This window comes from Mytilus edulis, chromosome 2, assembly GCF_963676685.1.
Source record: "Mytilus edulis chromosome 2, xbMytEdul2.2, whole genome shotgun sequence".
Taxonomy (NCBI): domain Eukaryota; kingdom Metazoa; phylum Mollusca; class Bivalvia; order Mytilida; family Mytilidae; genus Mytilus; species Mytilus edulis.
The window spans coordinates 97,309,963-97,322,649 of NC_092345.1; the positions used below are offsets into that span (position 1 = coordinate 97,309,963).

Below are 12,687 nucleotides of genomic sequence, written 5' to 3' on the forward strand. Positions count from 1 at the left end.
AATAAAAAAGAATTTCCGAATCAAACTAAGGTAAACTTTGTGTGAGGGAATAGGAAGCTACATATCAAAATGTAATTTCTAATTCTTTGAACAAAATAAAGAAAAGAATGTTTTGATTAAGCCGATACCGCAGCTTGACTACAGAACTAATAAATTAACATGTTGGTCCGTCTAAAATGTATTTACTTGTGACAAAATACCCAAAAAAGCCATAATATTAAGAAAATGATAATACATTTGAATAAGAGATTCCTTAAGATTTTAAATCAATTTGTTTTCTTTTAGACGTTTGTTGGAAACACAGATAATACTGGAATAGTGACTATTGAGATGCCTGCCGAAATAAGAACAACAAATATCATAAGCATTCAACTATTTCCCGTTATACCAGAAGGCAAACCAGTTGAACTAAGATTTGAAGTAATTGGTTGTGCTTCTAGTAAGTTTATTGTATATAATTAGATTTGCGACAACTAGCTTAAATAAAGTAGATGCAACAATATTAGGCAGCTATACGGCTATAAACAATAAAAGAAAAAAAAAACCATTCTGTTTATCGGCTATAGACTGCCTGATATGAAATAGCGAAAACTAGTGGGGGCATTATTAAGCTCATTGGAGCCCGAAGGCCCAATGTGAGCTTATGCAATCACTTGGCATTCGTCGTCTGTCGACGTCTGTCGTCGTAAACTATTTAAAAAATCTTCTCCTCTGAAATACAGGTGGGCGATTCAGGCTCTTGAGAGCATCTTGAATACAAAACAATTTACGAAAAACAAATATGACAGATATTAACCAACGACTACCCACTGAGCTTAAGACTCCTGATTTAGGACAGGCTAGTTAAGAATGGTGAGAGGGGTTTAAAACATGCTTAAAGGCGTCAACCATATCCCTAACCTTGGACAGCATTCATGTTTAGAGAAATATTTTGATACAATTTATCTTTTTCTTTTTTCGAAAAAGTTATTTTGAACTAAGATGGATTAAACTGTAACGCAAAAATGCGTACACTTGTGTCCGATATATTTCAGGAAAATTATGACCTGCAATTTGATTAAAAATACCTAATATATGTTTGTGGTGCTATTTTTGTATTTGATTTATTATGGTATTTCAAAAAAATGTTCTAAAATTTAAACGAATCAGATGATCCTCATCGCATTAAATATTTGGCATCCTTGGACACTTCAGCATCATTGTTTGAAATATCAGAGAAGCACATACTTGTATGAAATTTATTGTTGTTGTTCAATTAATTAGAAAAATCATATTAAAATAATTGCAGGTATAACGACACCAATGGTAACCTCTGTAACAACACAGCCAATCACGACAGGTAACAACGTTTATTTAATATTTTTATTTGAAATTTACTTATATAAAACAACATATTTCTTTTACTGCAAACTTTTCTGCATTTCCAATAACAAATGAACATTTTCCTTCGTAGAAATCTTTTCAATAACACATATTCAAGATGTATAATATTATTTAAAGTAAAAATTGTACTTTCAATATCTTTAAAAAAAAAACGAAACTAAAAATTGAAGTAGACATGATAAATATTAGTTTTAAGAAATGTTTGCAGTTTATCGTTTTTGAAAATATGTGTCTTATACTACACAACCACATTATTGTTTATCAAAGAGACAATTATCTATTTGATATGGGAATGTAACTATAGATAACAAGGGTGTTGACTTTTTTCTTGATACAAGTTATAGTCGTTTAACCTCAGACTAATATGATTAAGGCATGCTTTATACAAATTAAATTTTATTGGGATCAAAGAGTGGGCAATGTTTGAAAGGGTTCTTGAACTTGTTCACCATGTTTCACAAGCGTTATTCGTTTCGAACTCTTTCTTTTCTGAAGATTAAATGCAAATCTTGTTATAATGTTTAGACACAAAGTTAAAGAATAAACTAGTCAATATATTTCTACAGAAACTAACAAATTGCAATTTCTTTTAATTAACTTACGAAAAATTCCTCCAATTTTACGGATTTACTGAGGTAAGATTAATTTGTGTCAGATGTGCGAACTCCTTGGATTGTTTTCCTAGGATACAGAGTAACATATTTTGACCAACACTCCTATTCTTCTTTTTATATAAGACTTAAATAACTCATCAAAGTTGACCTACAAAAATTTAAAACCCAAATTATACCAATACAATTAATAGGTATAAATCCCAGTCAGTCATTTCCCGCCATTTTGTATAAATCAAATATCTCAAGAAGAAGCTCTATAACCTATCAATATGTTAAGCTGATTTTTTATTGCAATTCGGAATTGTAGTATCACATTTGTTTAATTCAACCTAAGTACATCCTTAATGCCAACAATTTAATACTTAGGTACAACAGTACCGACTATCACAACTCAATCACCACCTGCACCTCCAGTGACAACAATTAAACCAAGTACAACACAACAGCCAACAACCACTGTTGGTACATCACAGTCAACAACTACTCCAGGTACAACAACCACTGTTGGTACATCACAGCCAACACCTACTCCAGGTACAACAACTGTTGGTACATCACTGCCAACACCTACTCCAGGTACTACAACAACTGTAGGTACATCACAGCCAACACCTACTCCAGGTACAACAACCACTGTTGGTACATCACAGCCAACACCTACTCTAGGTACAACCACTGAAGGTACATCACAGTCAACACCTACTCCAGGTACAACCACTGTTGGTACATCACAGCCAACACCTACTCCAGGTACAACAACCATGGTTGGTACATCCCAGCCAACACTTACTCCAGGTACAACAACTGTTGGTACATCACAGGCAACACCTACTCCAGGTACAACCACTATTGGTACATCACAGCCAACACCTACTCCAGGTACAACCACTGTTGGTACATCACAGCCAACACATACTCCAGGTACAACCACTGTTGGTACATCACAGCCAACACATACTCCAGGTACAACAACAACTGTCGGTACATCACAGCCAACACCTACTCCAGGTACAACAACCACTGTTGGTACATCACAGCCAACACCTACTCCAGGTACAACAACTGTTGGTACATCACAGGTGACACCTACTCCACGTACAACCACTGTTGGTACATCACAGCCAACACCTACTCCAGGTACAACCACTGTTGGTTCATCACAGCCAACACCTACTCCAGGTTATACAACCACTGTCGGTACATCACAGCCAACACCTACTCCAGGTACTATAACCACTGTCGGAACATCACAACCAACAACAACTCCAGGTACCACACAACAACCTACATCCACTGTCGGTACATCACAGCCAACACCTACTCCAGGGTCTACAACCACTGTCGGTACATCACAGGCAACACCTACTCCAGGTACCACAAAACAGATAACTACTGTAGCTACACAGCAAACAACAATCGCTGTTGGTACAACAACTACGTTAACAACTTCTGGAACAGGCCATACAAATGTTGGGACTACAACTGTTGGCACAATATCAACTGGTAATTATTTGACACTTGTCATTTTTTTCCTAAAAAATTTGCAAAAATATGATAGTTTGGACATACGATCATAAGTCTTATAAATGTTGATCAAACAAACTATAAACTCACGAACAAAAACATGTATAAAAATTACAAATTCAATCATTTTGTTTTTCATTTTTTCCAGTCAAACGCTTCAAATCTTACTTTGCTTGGTGTTAACGTCATCCATATGATGAAATATAATAATGAATATCAATATGAAAAGTAACGTATTTATATGGATATGCAGGAGCTAATTGAACAACAAGCAAAACTTAGTTGTCTCATTCTCAATTAAAAGCTATGATATATTCAGATATTGATTAAATATTATTAATTGCAATATAAATTCCAATCAAGGTGAAACAACAGTAGGCGTACCCACTACACCTCCAATGCCACCAACACCAAGTATAACTGAACAGTCAACGACCATGCCAGTGTCATCACAACCAACGACTACTGCAAGTACAACCACTGTTGGTACCTCACAGGCAACACCTACTCCAGGTACTACAGGCACTGTCAGTACATCACAGCCAACACCTACTCCAGGTACAACCACTGTCGGTACATCACAGCCAACACCTACTCCAGGTACAACCACTGTCGGTACATCACAGTCAACACCTACTCCAGTTACTACAACCAGTGTCAGTACATCACAGCCAACACCTACTCCAGGTACAACAACCACTGTTGGTACATCACAGCCAACACCTTCTCCAGGTACAACCACTGTCGGTACATCACAACCAACACCTACTCCACGTACTACAACCAGTGTCGGTACATCACAGCCAACACCTACTCCAGGTACTACAACCACTGTCGGAACATCACAGCCAACACCTACTCCAGGTACTACAACTACTGTCGGAACATCACAGCCAACACCTACTCCAGGTACTACAACCACTGTCGGCACATCACAGCCAACAACTACTCCAGGTACAACCACTGTCGGTACATCACAACCAACAACTACTCCAGGTACCACACAACAACCTACATCCACTGTCGGTACATCACAGCCAACACCCACTGTAGGTACAACCACTGTCGGTACATCACAACCAACAACTACTCCAGGTACCACACAACAGTCTACATCCACTGTCGGTACATCACAGCCAACACCTACTCCAGGTTCTACAACCACTGTCGGTACGTCACAGGCAACACCTACTGCAGGTACCACAAAACAGATAACAACTACTGTAGCTACACAGCAAACAACAATCGCTGTTGGTACAACAACTACGTTAACAACTTCTGGAACAGGTCATACAAGTGTTGGGACTTCAACTGTTGGCACAATATCAACTGGTAATTATTAGACACTTGTCATTTTTTCCTATAAAATTTGCAATATGATAGTTTGGACATACGATCATAAGTCTTATAAATGTTGATCAAACAAACTATAAACTCACGAACAAAAACATGTATAAAAATTACAAATTCAATCATTTTGTTTTTCATTTTTTCCAGTCAAAAACTTCAAATCTTACTTTGCTTGGTGTTAACGTCATCGAAATGATGAAATATAATAATGAATATCAGTATGAAAAGTAACGTATTTATATGGATATCCAGGAGCTAATTGAACAACAAGAAAAACTTAGTTGTTTCATTCTCAATTAAATGCTATGATATATTCAGATATTGATTAAATATTATTGATTGCAATATAAATTCCAATCAAGGTGAAACAACAGTAGGCGTACCCACTACACCTCCAATGCCACCAACACCAAGTATAACTGAACAGTCAACGACCATACCAGTGTCATCACAACCAACGACTACTGCAGGTACAACCACTGTTGGTACTTCACAGTCAACACCTACTCCAGGTACTACAGGCACTGTCAGTGCATCACAGCCAACACCTACTCCAGGTACAACAACCACTGTTGGTACATCACAGCCAACACCTACTCCAGGTACAACAACTGTTGGTACATCACAGGTGACACCTACTCCACGTACAACCACTGTTGGTACATCACAGCCAACACCTACTCCAGGTACAACCACTGTTGGTTCATCACAGCCAACACCTACTCCAGGTTATACAACCACTGTCGGTACATCACAGCCAACACCTACTCCAGGTACTATAACCACTGTCGGAACATCACAACCAACAACTACTCCAGGTACCACACAACAACCTACATCCACTGTCGGTACATCACAGCCAACACCTACTCCAGGGTCTACAACCACTGTCGGTACATCACAGGCAACACCTACTCCAGGTACCACAAAACAGATAACTACTGTAGCTACACAGCAAACAACAATCGCTGTTGGTACAACAACTACGTTAACAACTTCTGGAACAGGCCATACAAATGTTGGGACTACAACTGTTGGCACAATATCAACTGGTAATTATTTGACACTTGTCATTTTTTTCCTAAAAAATTTGCAAAAATATGATAGTTTGGACATACGATCATAAGTCTTATAAATGTTGATCAAACAAACTATAAACTCACGAACAAAAACATGTATAAAAATTACAAATTCAATCATTTTGTTTTTCATTTTTTCCAGTCAAACGCTTCAAATCTTACTTTGCTTGGTGTTAACGTCATCCATATGATGAAATATAATAATGAATATCAATATGAAAAGTAACGTATTTATATGGATATGCAGGAGCTAATTGAACAACAAGCAAAACTTAGTTGTCTCATTCTCAATTAAAAGCTATGATATATTCAGATATTGATTAAATATTATTAATTGCAATATAAATTCCAATCAAGGTGAAACAACAGTAGGCGTACCCACTACACCTCCAATGCCACCAACACCAAGTATAACTGAACAGTCAACGACCATGCCAGTGTCATCACAACCAACGACTACTGCAAGTACAACCACTGTTGGTACCTCACAGGCAACACCTACTCCAGGTACTACAGGCACTGTCAGTACATCACAGCCAACACCTACTCCAGGTACAACCACTGTCGGTACATCACAGCCAACACCTACTCCAGGTACAACCACTGTCGGTACATCACAGTCAACACCTACTCCAGTTACTACAACCAGTGTCAGTACATCACAGCCAACACCTACTCCAGGTACAACAACCACTGTTGGTACATCACAGCCAACACCTTCTCCAGGTACAACCACTGTCGGTACATCACAACCAACACCTACTCCACGTACTACAACCAGTGTCGGTACATCACAGCCAACACCTACTCCAGGTACTACAACCACTGTCGGAACATCACAGCCAACACCTACTCCAGGTACTACAACTACTGTCGGAACATCACAGCCAACACCTACTCCAGGTACTACAACCACTGTCGGCACATCACAGCCAACAACTACTCCAGGTACAACCACTGTCGGTACATCACAACCAACAACTACTCCAGGTACCACACAACAACCTACATCCACTGTCGGTACATCACAGCCAACACCCACTGTAGGTACAACCACTGTCGGTACATCACAACCAACAACTACTCCAGGTACCACACAACAGTCTACATCCACTGTCGGTACATCACAGCCAACACCTACTCCAGGTTCTACAACCACTGTCGGTACGTCACAGGCAACACCTACTGCAGGTACCACAAAACAGATAACAACTACTGTAGCTACACAGCAAACAACAATCGCTGTTGGTACAACAACTACGTTAACAACTTCTGGAACAGGTCATACAAGTGTTGGGACTTCAACTGTTGGCACAATATCAACTGGTAATTATTAGACACTTGTCATTTTTTCCTATAAAATTTGCAATATGATAGTTTGGACATACGATCATAAGTCTTATAAATGTTGATCAAACAAACTATAAACTCACGAACAAAAACATGTATAAAAATTACAAATTCAATCATTTTGTTTTTCATTTTTTCCAGTCAAAAACTTCAAATCTTACTTTGCTTGGTGTTAACGTCATCGAAATGATGAAATATAATAATGAATATCAGTATGAAAAGTAACGTATTTATATGGATATCCAGGAGCTAATTGAACAACAAGAAAAACTTAGTTGTTTCATTCTCAATTAAATGCTATGATATATTCAGATATTGATTAAATATTATTGATTGCAATATAAATTCCAATCAAGGTGAAACAACAGTAGGCGTACCCACTACACCTCCAATGCCACCAACACCAAGTATAATTGAACAGTCAACGACCATACCAGTGTCATCACAACCAACGACTACTGCAGGTACAACCACTGTTGGTACTTCACAGTCAACACCTACTCCAGGTACTACAGGCACTGTCAGTGCATCACAGCCAACACCTACTCCAGGTACAACAACCACTGTTGGTACATCACAGCCAACACCTACTTCAGGAACAACCACTGTCGGTACATCACAGTCAACACCTACTCCAGGTACTACAACCAGTGTCAGTACATCACAGCCAACACCTACACCAGGTACTACAACCACTGTCGGTACATCACAGCCAACGCCTACTCCAGGTACTACAACCACTGTCGGTACATCACAGCCAACATCTACTCCAGGTACAACCACTGTCCATACATCACAGCCAACACCTACTCCAGGTACAACCACTGTCGGAACATCACAGCCAACACCTACTCCAGGTACAACAACTGTTGGTACATCACAGTCAACACCTACTCCAGGCACAACAACCACTGTCGGTATATCCGAGCCAACACCTACTCCAGGTACAACAACCATTGTTGGTACATCACAGCCAACACCTACTCTAGGTTCTACAACCAGTGTCGGTACATCACAACCAACACCTACACCAGGTACAACAACTGTTGGTACATCACAGTCAACACCTACCCCAGGTACAACCACTGTCGGTACATCACAGCCAACACCTACTCCAGGTACAACCACTGTCGGAACATCACAGTCAACACCTACTCCAGGCACAACAACCACTGTCGGTATATCCGAGCCAACACCTACTCCAGGCACAACAACCACTGTCGGTATATCCGAGCCAACACCTACTCCAGGTACAACAACCATTGTTGGTACATCACAGCCAACACCTACTCTAGGTTCTACAACCAGTGTCGGTACATCACAACCAACACCTACACCAGGTACAACAACTGTTGGTACATCACAGCGAACACCTACTCCAGGTACAACCACTGTCGGTACATCACAGCCAACACCTACTCCAGGTACAACAACCACTGTTGGTACATCACAACCAACACCTACTCCAGGTACTACAACTACTGTTGGTACATCACAGGCAACCCCTTCTCCAGGTACTACAACCACTGTTGGTACATCACAGCCAACACCTACTCCAGGTACTACCACCACTGTCGGTACATCACAGTCTACACCTACTCCTGGTATAACAGCCACTGTCGGTACAGCACAGCCAACACCTACTCCAGGTACAACAACCAGTGTCAGTACAGCACAGTCAACACCTACTCCAGGTACTACAACTACGGTCGGTACATCACAGCCAACACCTACTCCAGGAACGACAACTACTGTCGGTACAGCACAACCAACACCTACTCCAAGTACTACAGCCACTGTCAGTACATCACAACCAACACCTACTCCAGGTACCTCAGAACAGCCTACAACCACTGGTGTTACATCACAGGCAACAACTTCGCCAGGTTCTACAGAGCAGCCTACAACATCAACATCAGCGCCAGTGTCTACTGCAGGTAACAACACATTAATTAATAGGAAGTTAGGTTACAAATAATTTGTTTTTGCCATTTGTTTTTGCCTGTCTGATAATCGTACCGGATTAGCTGATAAAAAAAGAAAGACTGCAGTCATTAAATTTCATTAAAGCTTATTTTTATAAGAAGTAATTTTTTTTCAGGAACAGTACAAAGTACTATCACAACACCACAAGGTTAGTTATTTTATCAATTTCTATAAAATATATATGTTTAACGATTTTGTTATTTTGACTACGGGTAAAAGACAAACTTATTTGCAAGGACAAAACATAGTAGCCGAAAGTTTCAAGAATGACAAATGAAATCCCTGTTTCAACATGTTTCCAAATCCACCATCGCCAAAAAAGAAATTTTATATAACTACGTCTATCAGTGTTCAAAATGTCAATACCTCAACAATAATTTACCAAACAACTTATATTCCTACAACTGTAGCGGTAACTTAATTCTTTTATCAATTGACAGCCTCTTGAATTAAAGAAGTTGTGTCTATATTCAGTCAAAAGAGAGATGAATATATATCAAGATCCAAGAAGGATCACGAAGGGTTGAAATTGACCCTACATTTTTAATGTTTTTTTAAATTGGGCCAAACAATTACAAATTTCAAATAGAAATACTTGTGTTAATTCTATTAAAACTAAAATATACTTTTTTGGCATCTTCCTTTAACATTTTTCAAGCCATGACCCCTTAAATGTACATTATTTGTATCTAAGGTCAATTTTAGTCAATTTTGTCCCAAATTTTAATTGTTTTTGGCATAATTAAACTTATCAACGATCCAAATAAAGGCAACATTAGTATACCTCTGTTCAAAAAGTTTTTATATTGATGAATTCAATATCACATTTGGAATCTTTTAGATAAAAAACATTTTGGATCGTAGGTGGCGACTAAATTTTTCCTAAAGCTTTTAGGTCTGAAAATTGCCCAAAATCATCATATTTTGACAAAATGTCAAAAATGGGCCTATTTTGGAGAATATTGTGTACTTTTATTAGAAGAAATGATTTATTGAGCATTAAGATTTTTGAAATAGACCCAATTACGAACCAAATTGTGAACTTTTTGGTGTTTTATGATAAAGTTGATATTTTAGACCATTTTGGGCCATAAATGATCCTTGTTATATAAGCATTCGTGGTTTTAGTGTTTATTGGATGCTGCCTCTTGTTGATGTATCAAATATCCCCTCATATTTATGATTATAAAACCAATTTAGTCAATTGTGACATAGAAAAAATTGTTTAATTATTGTGTAACAATTTTCAGGTGTATGTACGAATCCCAAAACTTTCAAGTATGACAACAGAGATGACAAAGATCTTGAAATCAAAACAACTAATGGCAAAGTTGGCCAGGATTCAGTAAATGCATTTGAAGGATCATCAAGTAGCTGGACTCCAACTACTGGCGGTAGTAGTATAGAATATGTCGTAAATGGTAGAAATAATCCCGTTACATTTGTTGATATTGTGGTGAAACTCCAAAATATTGAGAGGATTACAGTGGAATTACTTGACTCAGAAGGAAAGGTTATCAGCACCAAAACAGTAAGTTTGTTTTCGTTAATTTGAAACTACTTTCTAAAATTAAGTATATTTGGTATTAATAATGGTAAGCTGACAAGTGATTATTGCTGATAACAATGATAATAATGATATTTTATCTTTTATTTAAAAATATTTTTAAAAGTATCCTTAGTGAAAGAGTTGGTATTACTTTGCTTCATAAAAAGAATGGCCAACGTAGATACAAGTATCTTGTCTTAGGGAGGGATAAATCATACTTTGTAAAGAATTACTTTGATTCAAACAAAAAATTCTCTGAAACCGATATTATCAAGATGCTTGATTTCTTGATTGACAACATATTTGTAACGTTTGGAGGACGTGTTTTTCAAAAGACTGTCGGCATCCCAATGGGAACAAACTGTGCCCCTCTACTTGCCGACTTGTTTCTTTATTATTATGAGGCTGACTTCATGCAGGAACTTCTTAGAAAGAAAGATAAGAAGTTAGCAATATCCTTTAACTCTACTTTCCGCTATATAGATGACGTTCTTTCACTAAACAATTCACAATTTGGTGACTATGTGGAACGCATCTATCCCATCGAATTGGAGATAAAGGATACTACAGATACAGTTAAGTCGGCTTCATATCTTGACTTACATCTAGAAATTGACTATGAGGGTCGGTTGAAAACAAAAATTTACGACAAAAGAGATGATTTCAGCTTTCCAATTGTGAACTTTCCATTTCTAAGTAGCAACATTCCAGCAGCACCTGCATACGGGGTATATATCTCCCAATTGATACGATATTCCCGTGCTTGCATTTTCTATCATGATTTTACTTGATAGAGGGTTACTGCTCATAAGGAAACTATTAAACCAAGAGTTCCAAATGGGGAAGTTGAAATCATCCCTTCGTAAATTTTACGGACGCCATCACGAGTTGGTTGACCGTTATGGAATAACCGTTTCACAAATGATATCGGATATGTTCCTTACGTCGTAACTACAACCCCCTTCCCTTTCATGAATGTGACCTACCGAATTAGACTATTTACCGGATTTGTAATCACATAAGCAAGACGACGGGTGCCACATGTGGAGCAGGATCTGCTTACTCTTCCGGAGCACCTGAGATCACCCCTAGTTTTTGGTGGGGTTCGTGTTGTTTATTCTTTAGTTTTCTATGTTGTGTCATGTGTACTATTGTTTTTCTGTTTGTCTTTTTCATTTTTAGCCATGGCGTTGTCAGTTTGTTTTAGATTTATGAGTTTGATTGTCCCTTTGGTATCTTTCGTCCCTCTTTTAGTGTCCGTACTTTACAATGGAAATGGCAGAAAATGTAAGATTTATAAAAGTAAAAATATTTGTCGCGTATATACATGCATTTTTTAAATTAAAAGTAAAGGTATTTAATTTTCATATTTTACAAACGTACATACATGAAGTCTCATTAACATGATACATGAATGATTTCAATTTGTAGCAAACATACCAAACGAAAGAAGTGCCAGAAACCTTCACATTGAATTTCAATATGACAGATGCAGACTCTATGCGCATCAATGTAACACCGATGGAAAACATTGTATCTACACCAAGCGTCTCAGATGTAAACTTCAGAGTCTGTTATGTACAAGGTAACTCTATAATAAACATTTGTCAATTTAAGAAACAAATTCTCGAAAATAACATGATAACAGTAGCAATCAGTAATTTGAACAATCCTTCCTTATTGACCGAAACATTTAAAGTTTTATATGTACCAGATAACTGTATTTTGAAGTTAGATTTGGGAAACCACAGAGCTTACAAAAATTACTTTTACGCATCTGTACTCTATAAAAATGTGCCGTGTTTTATTTGACTTTTATGAAATAAACATGACCATAGACTTCAAAGATATT

The 12,687-nt window shown here is 37.8% G+C and overlaps 2 protein-coding genes across 2 annotated transcripts in view; both read left to right on the plus strand.

The window, feature by feature from the left end:
* LOC139513593 (mucin-3B-like) overlaps positions 1-12,687 on the plus strand; it is a 282,396-nt gene that overhangs the window by 218,542 nt on the left and 51,167 nt on the right. Inside the window, exons 300-304 of the mRNA XM_071302236.1 lie at positions 286-439; positions 1,289-1,339; positions 9,402-9,434; positions 10,537-10,817; positions 12,267-12,420. Of these exons, the coding sequence (XP_071158337.1) occupies positions 286-439; positions 1,289-1,339; positions 9,402-9,434; positions 10,537-10,817; positions 12,267-12,420 (673 nt within the window). The remainder of the gene's footprint in view (positions 1-285; positions 440-1,288; positions 1,340-9,401; positions 9,435-10,536; positions 10,818-12,266; positions 12,421-12,687) is intronic.
* On the plus strand, positions 1,559-9,278 carry LOC139510386 (mucin-2-like). Its single transcript, XM_071296968.1, has 6 exons — positions 1,559-1,583; positions 2,364-3,500; positions 3,885-4,853; positions 5,234-5,923; positions 6,308-7,276; positions 7,657-9,278. Exons 1-6 carry the CDS (start codon positions 1,559-1,561, stop codon positions 9,276-9,278), a joined length of 5,412 nt encoding a protein of 1,803 aa, XP_071153069.1.

Bases quoted from the DNA above. Each gene is read 5' to 3' on its own strand.
- LOC139510386 (XM_071296968.1), top strand. From the start codon at position 1,559: ATGATAAATATTAGTTTTAAGAAAT. The intron at 4,854-5,233 runs GTAATTATTAGA...ATTCCAATCAAG, and splicing joins TGTTGGCACAATATCAACTG to GTGAAACAACAGTAGGCGTA. The intron at 7,277-7,656 runs GTAATTATTAGA...ATTCCAATCAAG, and splicing joins TGTTGGCACAATATCAACTG to GTGAAACAACAGTAGGCGTA.